At 35.1% G+C, this 16918-nt stretch overlaps 1 protein-coding gene and 1 pseudogene across 6 annotated transcripts in view; both read right to left on the reverse strand.

Moving 5' to 3' along the window:
• Positions 1-280: 280 nt before the first annotated feature.
• PKN2 (protein kinase N2) overlaps positions 281-16918 on the reverse strand; it is a 151893-nt gene continuing 135255 nt past the window's right edge. For all 6 annotated transcript variants that reach the window (XM_001145367.5, XM_063816924.1, XM_016921959.4 and 3 more), the window contains 6 exons: positions 14179-14241; positions 11806-11882; positions 7572-7714; positions 3355-3462; positions 3049-3129; positions 281-2961 (listed from right to left, as the gene is read on the reverse strand). In XM_001145367.5, the coding sequence (XP_001145367.1) occupies positions 2758-2961; positions 3049-3129; positions 3355-3462; positions 7572-7714; positions 11806-11882; positions 14179-14241 (676 nt within the window). In that variant the 3' untranslated portion in view covers positions 281-2757. The remainder of the gene's footprint in view (positions 2962-3048; positions 3130-3354; positions 3463-7571; positions 7715-11805; positions 11883-14178; positions 14242-16918) is intronic.
• Positions 6651-7193, reverse strand: LOC134810835 (elongin-C-like; annotated as a pseudogene).

Genomic DNA, 16918 nt, shown 5'->3' on the forward strand with positions numbered 1-16918 from the left:
AAATAAGCTAACCTCAAACAAGAGAAAAGTACATACAATACTGGTGCTTGCATCTTAATATTAAAACAGGCTGTTCTTCATTCATCAACATTTTGTTGCTTTAAAAAAAAAACTTCCTATTCTCAGTATCTATACACAGTAAGCAGTCCATAAATATGCTTCAAATAAAAGATGCTACTGACCTTACAGGAGCATAATACAAACTTTTCCCATTATTCCCAATGAAGTGGACAGTTTGCTCTGAATGTTCATGGTTTTAAGCCTTCACTAGGACAAAAAGTACTTGCAAGAATGTTTATTAAAGTTAATTAGTCTTTGAGATTTTGAACACAGAAAAGTTAAAGTATATTTTAATCATTAGGAAGTTTCTAAAAGGAAAGAATACTTAAAACCAAAGTTACAAATTTCAATCTATATAGACTTTAATTTGTGCATTTGTGATAATTTATGACTGCAAAAAACACTTGTTTTCTTAGAATGACATAGTGAAAGGCACATTTCATTTGAATGCATAGTGTACCATTCTAAAATATCCTAATTTCTTTACAAAGTGCTTGAGCAGTCACATACACATACAGTAATAGCAAAATATATTTACACTCTATAAAGCTTAAAATTTTAAATCTGACTAAAATATATATATATTTTAAACTACAAAAAATTAGTGCTTTCTTCAGCTTAATTGTGTAAATAGACCCTGCCTTCTAATTTTTTTAGTGATTGACTTCAATTAAAAAAATTCTGTACACTGTGTAGTTACAAAATGCTGTCAGTTTTTAATGCTAAGAGCCTATTTTAGACATTACTTTCTTTGCTATTTGAGAACCAAAAAAGTGAGCAGACTGTACCTCAAAAGTATTTAGTGTTTTATTTTAATGTTGTATTAACACGGTTTAAATTAAAGCCAGACAATTAAGCTAAGTTCCTCTATTGTCCTTTGCCGAGGAAATTAACTGGCATTTTAAAATAACTTTAAACCACATATTGTTCCCCCATTCTATAAGATTTTCTCCCAAAGGATCTTGGGTAATAAACAATTTGGAAGGTAATATAAATGATCTCTGGACAATTTTAATTGTTCTCAGAGTACAATGAAAAGATGCTAAAACATCCCAGCAAGTATTTATAAATGTTTTTAGCTCAACTCTCCATAAATCAGTGTGCTTTTTCATGTTTCTCATAAGATTTACACCTGAACAATTTTTAAGAGATGAGCTCACTGTAATTAAATAGTTAATTCAGTATGGTTACTTAACAGCTTGCTATTCCTGAGGTATAATGACCCTAACATGCTAAGCACAGGATCAAAGATGCTATTACTAAACTAAGAAAAAACAATAAAGTCATAGATTAGGAGAAAAAAATATAAAATCAAACCAAACCAAAACAAACAAAAAACTACAGGCAAGTGGAAAGTCATGGTTTGTAAAAAGACAACCCTAAAAGAGTATAAAAAGCCACAGACGGATCCTTTGAAGAGTTGTATAAAATATTTCATCAAATTATTTTTGAGACTTTTGAGGTACAGCTTTAGTGTTATAATTCATTTTTTAATAAAATATAGACTGTTTTATCAAAAATATTTATACATTCTGTTACAATATATTGCTTTTGCCCTCAATAACTGCCAATATAAAATCTGGATCCAGTGGCCTAAAATGTACAAATGCACTTAATGTAAATGCTGGAGTTTGAGGTGTCTGCTTGGCCACTGTACAAAAGTGATGAAGTGGTAAAATTAAATAATAAGCCTACAACATAGAATACATTAAAACTTGCACATATACATGTTCACAGCATGTATACAATGATAATCCCTACGGTTTAACCAAGTTATGGTTCCCTTCTACAGCAGACACAAAACCAAGGTGAACTAGGTTGGCAGATGTAGAGTGAATACCAAAAAAAGGGTAATCGGTTCACTGATTCTGGAAGATATGACTGAACATACTGAGCATCTAGACTTTGGGAATGCATACAGGTAACAATATCTTGGTTCGGCTGATTAAAAGTCCTCATTCTTAACATCTTAAGTAAATGCTGATCCTGTTTGTTTCAGCACTGTTTAATAAACAAAAAAAATTGTTTGGCAAGCAGCTCTGTTGGAAAGCTATAAGCCTGTTACATGATTGATAAAAAAGGCAATATAAAGTTTTCTCCTAATAAATATAGAACATTTATAAAATAAGACATCAATTCATTCTGTTTTTTTTTTTAAAAATCAAGCCCCAAGTTGTATACAAACTGCCACGGTTTTTGATATTACAGTAATGTCTTTTTTTTTTTTTAAAAAAGGAGCATTTGCCTTATTCAAACAGAATCATACTTTGTGTGAACAGTAATAGCATTCCAAGCCCTTTTTTTCTTTTTATAAAACATAGTTAAGTGATTAACTTTCCTTCCACTTAAGGCGGGCATATGGCAAAGCTAGGGACTATAAAAAAGTGGTTTTTTTCTTTCTTTTTTAAAATAGACTATTGATCCAAAAGTATTCGTGATGGATTTTCATGGCCGATGTTCACTCAACTTAAACTCCATGAAACTGTTTCCAGTGCTCATATTTACGCTGAAGTACAATGAGAAGCCACTTTTGAAGAAGTATTAGAATGGTACTTTTAAACAAATCTTCACGTGTTTCAATAAAAACAACAACAACAAAAAACTCAGAAGCTATTGGTGGCACAGAGAGCAAATGAAGGGTTGCTATTTTTAAGAGGTCTTCTTGTGAGTCAGCTTGGTTTCGCAGTGTCTAGCAACTTAACACCAATCAGCAATGTAGTCAAAATCTCTGAACATTTCCTGCTCCTCTTCCGAAAGTATCCTTGGTTCTCGAGGTGGAGTCAGAATAGGTGCTTCTGAGGTAAATTCATCATCAAAATTACTAACATCTTCTCGTCCTCTTATGGTAGGTATAAATGGTGGCTTTACTTTTTTGTCCATCAGAGCGCTCCAATCAATTAGCTGGATCATAAAATAAAAAATGACTAGTTTAGTTTGTTACATCTAATCGCTCTAGTTTCATAAAAAATTTTAAATGGTCACACTTACCCGGAAAAATGGGTGCTTTTTTACATCCTCTGCATCTTTCTCGCTAGCCCCAAGGCGCCGTTCAGGATTTCTTCTTAACAGCTAGCATAATGTAAAATAAAAAAGTTAAAATAAAACCAATAGAATAAAATTCACTGATAAGGATTATTACTTTAAAAAACTTAGATATATTTTGTCTTTTTTTGTCTAAGCCATGCAACATTTATGAACTGAAAAACAGCTTTTAAAGTTCTACTGGGAAATTTTCTTTAGTATAAAAAATTAAAGTAGTCTTTAAAAAATTCTTATCCTTATTTTAATTCTTACCCTTCTCATTATAGAAATGGCTTCTGTAGATAAGAACCTTGGATACCTTACTTCATCATTTACAATACTGTCAAAAACTTCCTCTTCATCATCACCAGGAAAGGGAGACTAGAAGAAATACCTTTGAGTAAGTTAAAGCAAGTTTTAAGGCAGTAAAATCTTATCACCCATTCAAAGTACAACCCAGATCCAGGCAGTGAAAAAGAAAAAACAGACAAAACAACAACAACAACAACAACAACAAACCCATGCCTACCAAAACAACAACAAAAGAACTACAAGAAGTGACAACAGATATGTATCTATTACAGAGGGAATACACCATATACTCTTTCTGAAATCTTTAAATTTTATAGACCCTTATAAAAAACTTGTCTATCTCATATATGATATGACTTTTCATTTAATTTCATTCCATTCCATTCCATTTTATTTCATTCACTCAATCACCTATTTGGCCAGACAATTTTTAGTGTCTAACAGACAGTAGGGAATATTTAGATAATAGATAAATCCTGAAGAACCTCAATCTTGTGGAAAGACAGAAGAAAATGGATAAGGTTAATATGGTAATAAATGTTATAATAAAGGAAGGCAATCTGCGGAAATACATCAGATATAAATGTGCTTTGGATTTTAAAGTCAACAGTAAATTAATGGTGGTAAAACACAATTATGGATTGGCAAGCATAATGACTGTATTAAGAAGCAGCTGCCAACAAAATTAGACTGAAAGGAACCCAAAAAGCACACATTGCCAGGCATTTTTAATGTTCTAAACACAAAAAGTTTTAGGGCATTTCCATAAGCTCAGTATTAAAATCATTTTTCATAATGACCCTGAGACATAAAAAAGTAGTTACATTATATTCAGTATGACAATTTGATTCACAAACAGATAAACTTTCAACTATGCTAAAAACATGTCTATCAAATGTGACTGCCTGCCTCAGAATTTCAGATGGCTTAAAAATCAGTCATTTTTAAAATCAGGAAACAAATGTCTAAATATCATTTAATTCCTTAAAATCACTGAAATGAATTAGTATCTTGAACCTTATTTTCTCACTGGCTATTGAAGAAATATAGGCTTACTTAGCCTCGTTAGATTTGATTTGGCTGCTTGCTTCCAATTAAGTTTTAAAGAATAATAAGCAGAAAGCAATATCCAGGGAAAGTGAGCAATCTTTAAGAATCTGTGAAAATAAATTCAGAATCCAACTTCTTAAGGCTGAGCTTCTAATCTTGCTCACAGCTAAGAAAATTTCAAAGCTTACAGTTACCAAAACCTTAGTTTGTTCATTCACTCACTCAAAATACATAAATAAAATATACTACGTGGGACAATGTAGTACACTCAAAATACATAAATCAAATGTACTACATGGACAATCTAATTTCTTCTGGGGACTGAAACAGTAAGTCAGGAGAAAATTTTATTTTACTAGGATTCTCAATGGGAATTTCAATGGATAATACAAAGACAGCACTTTGGTCTTCTGCTTGAACAATTTTTACTTGAAAACTCATTCTACAAGTCTGAACAGCAAAGAAATATCTATACATTTGTTAAAATATGTAGTATCTTTTTTCTGCAAATAGACTGTAAGCAAACAGGGCTAACAACTGAAAGCTAACAAATGTGTTTTAAGCACATTTAAAGGAAACCAATAGTCTGTTCAGATGTCAACACTGACAGTATCTAAAACCATGTCCAGCATTCTGTTCAATCTCTCTGGTATCTTCACTCCCATCTGAGACAGGAAAAAGGGGACTTGTGATGTTTGTTTATTCCTGGAGTCTTTCCAGTAATCAAAACTAGTAGAAGTATACAAATCTGAACATGTATAATATATCCGGCGAGTTTACAATTATTTGTAATAATAGAGAAATCTGACATAAACTTTAGCCACACCTTACTTTCATCATAGTTAAAAAGCAGTTATCACTAGCGTTTCACTAATGCTATAAAATTATGAAGTAGACTGATGAGTTTTAAGTTTAGTTCTTTTCCCAGCTACCCTCTTGTGGAGATACTAAAAAGAAATTGCAAGAAACAACTGTGAAGAAATAGCCAGATCCACTGTCTTTTATCTTCTAGGTAATTAAGAGCTCAATCAATTAGCTCTTTTAAAAAATATGAAACAAGAGCTTCCTTGTTTTCTGCCAAACCCTCCAGCGGCTTTATAATAGGAGGGAGTAGATTCAACTGGATTAATTCTACAGTATTTTGTAATAAACTCATATTTTGCACGTCATCTCTAATATGGAGAGTAAATTTTAAGCAAGCACATAATTGAATCTCATAAATCTCATACTTACTTGACTATTACATGAAACAAAACCAAAAAAACCCTCCAAAATGTTACTGTTAAAATAAAGGAAGGGGGTGGGGAGGAGTTCAAGTATGCCAGAGCTTACAGCAGATTAACTATTTTATGAGAACTTCTGGCACTCTCAGAAAGTAAAAGCCACTGTGGACTGGAGCTAAAATAAATCTTTCCAACCTAAACACTGCACAACAGCTTTTCTAAATAGAGGTGAAAAATTCAGATCTGGACCACTAGTCTTAAAAGAACAGAAACAAGGCTGGATGAATTGAAGATCCTGTCCTGGAGCAGCAAAGCATAATGCTTTAGATATGTTCTGGAGCCAGAGTGACAAGGTTAAAATTCCAGCTCCACCATATGAGAGCTGTGTGACTTTAAGCAAGTCATTAATCTCTTTGTGTCTCTATTTACACCTCCGAAAATGGGCATAAGATCAGTACTGAGCTTATTAAAGGCTGTTGCAAAATTAAATGAACTAATATTTAAGGCATACAGTACAGTGCTTAGCACATGATAAATTTTAATTAGCCATACTTCTCCTCCTTTTCCAAGGAATCCACTTCAAATTGACATACCAAAAGGGGCTATCCATCCGGCGAAACTAAAACCATTTGTTTGGGGTAAATGCCAATAAATGACAAGCATAGAACAAAACTTTAGAAATTTCTGATATTCAATTTGATAATTTGTTCATTCAGCACTAACTTCTTCAAAGTTACAAGTGTACAAGGGAGGTTGCTGGCATGGGGAAACTGCAGAATAATGAACCAATCCCTTAAAATAATTTTTCTTGCATCTCCAGTTCAAGTCCCTTCAAGTAATCTTCAATTACTTATTAAAAGATTTACTCTTTCCCAATTTCACCCCAATTCAACATTTCTAACAATTTATAACATAATAAATTATTAGTCTCCTATTATTGCCTTAACATAACTCACTGTTTCCTAATAGTAATAATTTCTATGTACAACTCAATTATCCTCAGAAATTTAAGTTAATTTACAGAAAACAGTAGGAAAAAATGCGAATTTTTTCAACTCTACCATTTTTTAAGGTAACACTTCTTTCATTTTTTTTAAATTATATTTTATTTAACAATCTAGGAAGTTCACAGCCATCAGCAGTTCTATAGCAACTTCAGGTGCAACTGGGAATTCAGGAATCTCGGTGGAGCTGTTAGTGTAGCAAATACTTTTGATAGCACATGTGAAGGTATCTCTCTCAAATTGACCTCATTGGTTTCATTCTCAGCAAATTGACCTGGGCCACTCAACATGGCTTTTATTGTGCTGATGTTAATGTACGTTCTGTTTTTACAGTAAATTCATGGCCATCGGATGATATCAATTTGACATACATGGCATCAGGGCCTTCACAGCTACCATAGGTTTTCTCCTCTCTCCATCCATTTTGTTCTTACGAAATTCTACTTTGCTTCCCCAGGAACTTCAGTAGTTTCCTGGTGAAGCAAGGATGCAGAGTGTGTTGCTCAGACGGAAGTCTGGAGGAAGTCAAAGGTAACATTTATTTCTGACCAATCTATAGTGGGCTTTTCTTTACAGGTACAGAGTACATTCTTTTTATTAGTCTTTCTGTTATTCCATTCCCTATAAAATGACTATGTCTTAAAATCAGAAAACATAATAAAAGTACAATACTGAAATACAAGGAACTATTTTCAAAGCACTGATAGTGCATTCCACAAACCACATAAAAATCTTTATTGAAGGTATTATAGAAAGATAGCTGACTACTAGTATACTATAAATATTTATAAAACTTAAATTCCACTCATACTGAAGACAGTATTAGGTGGTTTTATAAATGACATGCTTTATTATTTCAATCATCCTTCCTCTGTTCTCTTACCTATTTCACACTGCTTACCTCACCAACAAGCATTTCATATATAAGCACGCCAAGGCCCCACCAATCTACAGCCCTTGTATAAGAAGTTTCTGTTAATACTTCTGGGGCAAGAAATTCAGGAGTGCCACAAAATGTGCTTGTTCTATCTCCATATCCCATTCCTGGAAAAGATAAAATGTAAACATTTGTTAGCAAAGAAAACAAATCTAGCATAAAAAAAAAAATCAAAGCTATCTTTGGGAGGCAAAATTAAAGTTGCACATTTGTGCATGGTGAACAAATTCAGACATATCTAAGACATTTCAAGAAAACAGTAAGGACTGGTATAGCAAAAACTGCAATAGCAACTATACTGTCTAATTAATGGGTAAATAGAAATAAGATATCCATGTTTCCTTTCAGTTACTTTTTCTTCTTGTCATTACAAGGGAGCTAAGAAATTATAACAAAATGAACTGATTGTGAAGTTCCATTATCTTTCCAATTCAATCTTAAATAAGTTTATTTACTTCATTATAAAATCAACATTCTAAAAAAAATAAGTTTCAAAAATACCAAAAAGCAAACCCTTGGATAATCAGAAGCTGACCAAATGTGTCATATAATACAGAGAGATAGGGCCGTGTGCAGTGGCTCATGCTTGTAATCACGGCACTTTGGGAGGCCGAGGCGGGTGGATCACCTGAGGTCAGGAGTTCAAGACCAGCCTGGCCAACATGATGAAACCCGTCTCTACAAAAAAAAAACAAAAACAAAAATTAGCCAGGCATGGTGGCTCCCGCCTGTAATCTCAGCTACTCGGGAGGTTGAGGCAGGAGAACTGCTTGAACCTGGGAGACGGAGGCTGCAGTGAGCTGAGATTGTGCCATTGCACTCCAGCCTGGGTGACAAGAGCAAAACTCTGTCTCAAAAAACAAACAAACAAAAAACATATATATATCTCAATATATATTACATATATAGAGAGAGAGGAGGGGACGGGAGGGGAGGGGAGGGAAGGGAAGGGAAGGGAAGGGGAGGGAAGGGAGAGTACAGGTTGAACATCCCTAATCCAAAAATCCAAAATCTAAAATGCTTCAAAATCTGAAACTTTTTGGGCACCAACATGATGCCATAGAGAATTCCACAAGTACTTAACACAAGATTAGTTTCATGCACAAAATTATTAAAAATATTATATAAATTTACCTTCAGGCTATGTATAAGGTATATATGAAACATATATAAATTTTGTGTTTAGACTTGGGTCTTGGCCTCAAGATATGTCATTATTTATATATGCAAATATTCCAAAATCCAAATAAATCTGAAATTCAAAACATTTCTCATTCTAAGCATTTTGGATAAGAGATACTCAGCCTGTATTAACATTTTGGCTAACTAGTTTTTAAATATATGTTCCTCATAATTTATTAATATGTTAATCAAATATATAGTCTACATATTGAAGATATTATCTCTATGTATTCCAAAGTGTTAAAAACTTGTCATAAGTGTCATCTTTTTAAGAATTTTAAAGAAAAGCTCTCAATCCTAAATTAAGAATAATTAGGTATGCATATATAGTGACTATAAAATAGAAATGAATGTGTGTCTATGAACCAAGACCTGAAGGGCACAATTAGATACATTAGCACACTGGAGTGGAGAAATTTTTTTTTGGCAAAATTTCTTTAACACTATCATAATGATTTTTATTTTCTTCAATAAAATATTATTTAAAAAAACAGTGATATAGTATTAATATCTATATAAGTTCTGCACCAGCCTTTTAGTAACTTGGAGAAAACTAGGAAAAAGTTAATTAACGAAGAAATATAACTTATGTTTCTTGTAGACTGGTAAAACTCCATGGAAGTGGTTAATATCAGGCTCTAGATTAATAAATACCTGGTTTAAGTTCCAGTTCTGTCATTTGTTAACTGTGGGAGGTTGGGAAAGTTGTCTAACATCAAATTCTAGGTTTCTTCATCTGTATATGAGAGTTAATAATACCATCTACCAGTGTGGAATGATAAGACAAGGAAGACTCAGAAGGGTGAGGAGGTGGAAGGGGGGTGGATAATGAGAAATTACTTAATAGGTACAATGTAGGTTATTTGGGTGACGAATATCCTAAAAGCCTTGATTTCACCACTATGCAATTTATGCATGTAACAAAATTGCACTTCTACCCTATAAATTTATATAAATAAAAATAAAATAAAAAATAAAACATTTCCTCCAAAAAAACTATCTACCTTCATACGATTGTTATAAATTACAGGAGATATGCATATGAAGCATTTGGCAAAATTCTTGGCACACGGTAAGCACTCAAAAGTTGTTAGCTATATAATCTACTAAACATGTTTTTATGATAATGCATTAATAAGTCTGGTTATTCAACACACATATTTTCCGCACCTTTTATGTTCTAGGCACCTGTGTCAAGTAGCGGGAACATAAAAACGAGAGTAAGACACAGTCTTTAAGGGGCTTACAGGAGACTGGAGGAAAATGGATATTTATTGATAATTTTATAACAACAAGGGAAGAGCAAGATAATGTAGAATAGTGAAGAAGGGCTCCTAAAGCAGACTTGGGAGTTGGGGTAGTAAAAGGGAATCTCTGGTAACTTGCCTGTAGAGGTTACACTTGAGTTGAATGACAAGGATGAGCAGATGTTAGTCAGCAAATAGAGTTGGGATGGGTGACAGTGCTAGAGGGACATAGACTATAAGCAGTTCATTGTTGCTGCAGCAAAAAGTACTAAACAGAGAGCAGCAAGAGATGTGGCCGGAGAGGAAGGCAGGCAGATCAGTAACGGCACTGTATGTCACCTTATCCTAGCCACTGAAGAGTTTTCAGCAGGTGTGTGCCATGGTCCGATGTGTATTTATATGGACTCCTTAAGCAATTCAGCAATTACATGGCAGGTTGATTTGGGATAGAAAAAGACGAGAAATAGGAACAATTAGGAGATTATTATACCTGTCTTGTCAAAACAAGATAATGGGTGGCAGGAGCTGACTGGAAATGATAGATTTCAGAAATATTCAGGAGGTTAAGTGGCAGTAGAATTTTGTGAATAACTACATACGGAAAGTAGAGAACAGGATAGAATGCAAGATAATTCCTTACTTTCAGATTGAAGGCTGAGGGGATTGTGATACCAACACCCAGACTACCTGCGGAAAATAAATGATTTTTGTTTGGGTAGTGTTTGAGGTGTCTCTTCACTATTCAGGCAGAGCTGTCTAGTAGACAGTTGAATATATATCTTTGGAATCCATAGGAAAGGAAATAATAGATTTGGGAGTCATTAGGATATAGCTGCTAGTCAAAAAATTGCAGTGAAGAGCAGCCGGCTAAGGAGAGATGCTGAGAAACAAAAGCATTTAGAGCAACAGTGTCCAATAAAAAGAAGCCCAGTCAAGAAAAAACTTACTTGATTCAGCAATTAGGTCAGTGGGTATGTGATGGGCATATATCTACAGAGTTCATTCATTTATTCATCCAACTACTTATTAATCAAACACTTACTGAATACTTAAGATGTACCATGCACTGTGTTATGCACTATGGAAACAAAGCTAAATAGCAAACAGAAGCCACCAGTGCAGAGGGAGATAGACAATGTTAGTACTAGTAAACAGAAAGAACTATGTCCATTTTTTTATAATTGGGGAAATAAGACTCAAAGAGGTTAAAACTAAGTTTTCCAAAGACAAACAGCAAATAGTGGCAAAGCCACGATTCAAACCTAGAACTGTTTGGTGCCTACGCCCAAGATCTTTATCCTTTCTTATGTTACCTCTGATTCAAATTTCCCCAATTTACTTATTTACTTTTGAATATACAAAAAACATACATGGGATTCCTATCTCTACTTATTTTCTATTTTTAAATGTTTCAACTTTAAGCAGCTGGAAGGAAATTATCAGGCCTATGAAATTCACTGTGTACAGTCTCACCAGAATAAACGATTTTGGTGCTTAATCAATACTTCCTTAAAGTAGTGACAAAATTATTAATCACACAGAGAAGCTTACTATGATTTCTATACATCTAACCTTATTTGTATTCAGAGAACAAATTCTTAATGTGATAATTAGGTTATATAAGCAATGTTTTCATTATATCTACAATGTCTTAATGAAGAATAAAGTTAAAAGTACAGTTTGTTTTCCATAGACAAACTTGGAAACTACTGATGCACAAAGAAACAGTAATTTTGAATCAGAAAAGAAACTTAAAAACATTCAATTACCTTCTTTGCAAAGACCAAAATCAGCAATTTTCACAAAGCCCTCTGTATCTAGCAATAAGTTATCCAATTTCAAATCTCTGTTCAGGATAAAAAGATACAGCATGAAAAAAAAATCAAAGAAATCAGTAGGTTATACAGTTAAAAAAATAATTGCAATTGGAACTGTGTTTTCTCTTTATTAAAAATGGGATTTCCAAGTTATGATTTGAGATTTAAATACTGTAACACAAACATTCAGTTTTCTTCCTTTTGGTAAGTTTATTGCTCTATATAAGGTAGCTCATGAGAAATTCTTCTCCTGTTACATAAAAAAGGAAAAATGTATTTAATTTGTTATTTGTGATAATCTAATTTAATTCTTTTTTTTTTTTTTTTTTTTTGAGACAGAGTCTCACTTTGTCACCCAGGCTGGAGTGCAATGGCGTGGTCTCAGCTCACTGCAACCTCCGCCTCCCGGGTACAAGCGATTCTCCTGCCTCAGCCTCCCGAGTAGCTGGGACTACAGTCGCGTGCCACTACACCCGGCTAACTTTTGTATTTTTATTAGAGAGGCAGTTTCACTATTTTGGCCAGGCTGGTCTTGAACTTCTGACCTCGTGATCCGCTGGCCTCAGCCTTCCAAAGTGCTGGAATTACAGGCGTAGGCCACCACACCCAGCATTTTTTTTTTTTTAAGACAGAGTCTCACTCTGTCACCCAGGCTGGAGAGCACTGGTGTGATCTTGGCTCACTGCAACATCCACTTTCCAGGTTCAAGCAATTCTCATGCCTCAGCCTCCCAAGTAGCTGGGACTATAGGTGCCCACCACCAAGCCTGGCTAATTTTCTTTTATTTACAGTAGAGATGGGTTTTCACCATGTTGGCCAGGCTGGTCTTGAACTCCTGACCTCAGGTGATCCACCTGCCTCGGCCTCCAAAAGTGCTGGGATTACAGGTGTGAGCCACTGCACCTGGCCAACTTAATCCAGTTTTAAAGTTTGCTTATATACCATCCATAAGAAAGAATTGTAAAGTTAACAGTATTAATAAGGCATCAGAGGGCAGGTTTCATCTTCTGAAAGAATAAGAGAAAGCTATCCATCCATACTAATTGTTTACAAATTAGGCAAACTGACAATATTTTATCCATTTTTTTCAATTTATTTTTTATTTTTGTGAGACAAGGTACTCACTCTGTTGTCTAAGTGGAGTGCAGTGGCATAATCACAGCTCACTGCAGCCTTGACCTCCCAGGCTCAAGGAATTCCCCCACCTCAGCCTCCTGAGTAGCTGGGACACAGGCAGATGTCATCACTCCTGGCTGATTTTTGTTATTTTTTTGTAGAGACAGAATATCACTATGTTGCCCAGGTGGTCTCAAACTCCTAGACTGAAGCAATCCTCCCACCTTGGCCTCCCCAAATGCTGGGGTTACAGGCATGAGCCACTGTGCCCAGGAAACATTTTATCCGTTAGGTAAAACAACCTTATCATGAAAACATCATCAGAACCTTACCGGCTGGGCATGGTGGCTCACAACTGTAATCCCAGCACTTTGGGAGGCCGAGGTGGGTAGTCACCTGAGGTCAGGAGTTTTAAGACCAGCCTGGCCAACATGGTGAAACTCCATCTATACTAAAAATACAAAAATTAGCTGGGCATGGTGGCGGGCACCTGTAATTCCATGTACTCAGGAGGCTGAGGCAGGAGAATCGCTTGAACCCAGGAGGCAGAGGTTGCCATGAGCCGAGATTGTGCATTGCACTCCAGCTTGGGTGACAAGAGCAAAACTCCGTCTCAAAAAAAAAAAAAAAAGCTTAAATAATCCAATGTTTATAGTCTTCTAATTCTGACTAGCCTTCTCATAATCTGCTTGGTCCTGGGCAGTGAGTGTTAGTCAAAGTGTGGTTCACAAACTAGCTGCTGGGCCACGAATTACAGAGATCAGCTACATCACCAATACACTATTTAGTTCAGTTGACAATAAGGCTTCTTAATGAGGGAAGCAGTGTGATGTTTTACACTCTAACACAAGCTACTTGTCTCATCATGGACACGTTTTTAGTAGTATTGGTCTATAGAGGTTTTCTGCAATGAGTCGTTTGAATGCAAAATATTCACTAGGATGAATATTGTTGAGAAATGCACTATCATAGACCAACTCATAATTTGACTATTTTAATTAGAAAATGTGCTATGGACTAGGAAACAAAAAGTTCATCATATAATCATAGTGCTAACCACATGTCTTTCAAAATTGGGGTTTGACTTACAGGTGAAGGAGAAAACTAAGAAACTGGTTAAACATAAAATGTTTAAGAAAAACAAAATACTATCTTTAATTCTAAATCATACCAAAGCAAGCCATTAGAAAAAATTAAAAATTAACTTACCTATAAACAATTTTGTGTTCATGTAAATACTGCAACCCAAGAACTACACAAGCAGCATAAAATCTGTTTGAAGAATTAAATCAACAGGAGTTTAATAAATTTTATTGCTCTTGAATCCCAGCTTATATGTTTATACTTCAAAGCAGACCTATCATTAATTTATTTCACAAATATTTATTTAGTCCCTACTATGTATCACATTGTGCTAGATATTAGGGGTAAAATTTAAAAATGAGAAAAGTACAGTCTTGACAATGGAAGCCATTAACTTTGCCTAGTGGAGTCACTGAGAACCTCAGAGGGGACATTTGATCTGGTTCTGCAGGAGGAATTACAATATAACATAAGGACAAAGGACAGTGTGACAGGCAGAAGTTTTGTAGGGGAATAATAAAGTACTTACCTGAGAGAAAAAAGAAATAGAGGTGCAAAAGGCGTAACATGTTTGATAACAAGTAAGTTTGGTGTGGCTGAAGTAAAGGATGGGTGTATCTGGGGACGAAGTAGGAGATTAGGCTGAAAAGATATCCTGGGCGAAGGACCTTGAATGTCATATTATGGATACTGAAATTTTTTCTCTTAGTGACAGAGAATCAAACCATTTTAATCAGAGGAGAATGATGGCATTTATGTTAAAAGTTTTCTGGTAGCAATGCGAAGGATGGAGAAGTAGGTAGAGATCCAGAGGAAAAAAGAACAGATAAGGCTTTTATCATAGTATAGATGAAAAGATCATGAGAACATCCACTGTAGTGGCAACAGACAGACAGATTCACAAAAACTTAAAAATTAGCATGACAGAAGGTGGTATCCCATTACAGGATAAGGAAGTGGGAAGAACTAAAGGTAACTTTCAAGGTTTCCATCTTAGAATGAACAGATAAAGAAACATAGAGGTAGCCAAGGTTGTGTGACAAAACTAAGTTTGGCATTTGACAGGTTGACTTTGTCTGTGGGGCAGGTGATGATATGTAAAAGCTGGGTATGCAGGTTTGGATCTCAAAAAACCTGGGTCGAGAGAGAATAATTCTTGAGGCGCAGGACCATGTTTGACTTTTTCAATTTTTATCCTAAATGCATTAGCATAATGCCTAATATACATGATAGGCTTATTGAACAAGGAGGAAATAAATAGATTTAAAAATGCAAATGTCTTCAGTGTAGAATAGCCTATGAACAGACCCTTAGGATAATTAGTTTTTAATTATAAAAGTAATAACATGAATATTTTCTCTATAAAACGTAATATGCTTCTCCAAAGTACACTATTTAATCCATCTATCTCCATCTCACCTCATTCCACTGCCGTTCATACAGATAACAATTCTTGTCACTTTAACGTTATTCCAAACTTTCAGAATATATTTACATTCACATGTAGATAATATAGCTATGTTTTATATTTACCTATTTTTATTAAAAATGGGTCAATAATTTTTATTTATTTATTTTATTTATTTTTTTTGAGATGGAGTTTTGCTCTTGTTGCCCAAGCTGGAGTGCAATTGCGCAATCTCAGCTCACCACAACCCCCACCTCCCGAGTTCAAGTGATTTTCTTGCCTCAGCCTCCTGAGTAGCTGGGATTATAGGCATGCGCCACCACGCCTGGCTAATTTTGTATTTTTAGTGGAGACGGGGTTTCTCCATGTGGTCAGGCTGGTCTCGAACTTCCGACCTCAGGTGATCTGCCCGCCTCGGCCTCCCAAAGTGCTGGGATTACAGGCGTGAGCCATGGTGCCTGGCATTTTTATTTTTTTCTATTTATTTATATATATATATTTTTTGGTTTCTGAAAAGATTTATTTTGTTTGATTTATTTACTTTTAAATTATACTTTTAAGTTCTGGGATACATGTGCAGAATGTGCAGGTTTGTTACATAGGTATTCACGTGCCATGGTGATTTGCTGCACCCATCAACCCGTCATCTACATTAGGTATTTCTCCTAATGCTATCCCTCCCCTAGCCCCCGACACCCGGTGTGTGATGTTCCCCTCCCTGTGTCCAGGTGTTCTCATTGTTCAACTCCCACTTATGAGTGAGAACATTCAGTGTTTGGTTTTCTGTTTCTGTGTTTGTTTGCTAAGAATGATGGTTTCCAGCTTCAACCATGTCCTGCAAAGGACATGAACTCATCATTTTTTATGGCTGCATAGTATTTCATGGTGTATATGTGCCACATTTTCTTTATGCAGTCTATCATTGATGGGCCTTTGGGTTGGTTCCAAGTCTTTGCTATTGTGAACCGTGCTCCAATAAACATACATGTGCATGTGTCTTTACAGAATTTATAATCCTTTGGGTATATACCCAGTAATGGGATGGCTGGGTCAAATAATATTTCTAGTTCTAGATCCTTGAGGAATCACCACACTGTCTTCCACAATGGCTGAACTAATTTACACTCCGACCAACAGTGTAAAAACATTCCTATTTCTCCACATCCTCTCCAGCATCTGTTGTTTCCTGACTTTTTAATGATCGCCATTCTAACTGGCATGAGATGGTATCTCATTGTAGTTTTGATTTGCATTTCTCTAATGACCAGTGATGATGAGCTTTTTTTCATATGTTTTTTGGATAAATGTCTCGAGAAGTGTCTGTTCATATCCTTCACCTACTTTTTGATGGGGCTGTTTTTTTTCTTATAAATTTGTTTAAGTTCCTTGTAGATTCTGGATATTAGCCCTTTGTCAGATGGACAGATTGCAAAAATCTTCTCCCATTCTGTAGGTTGC

The sequence above is a fragment of the Pan troglodytes genome, chromosome 1 (genome assembly GCF_028858775.2).
Source record: "Pan troglodytes isolate AG18354 chromosome 1, NHGRI_mPanTro3-v2.0_pri, whole genome shotgun sequence".
Taxonomy (NCBI): Eukaryota; Metazoa; Chordata; class Mammalia; order Primates; family Hominidae; genus Pan; species Pan troglodytes.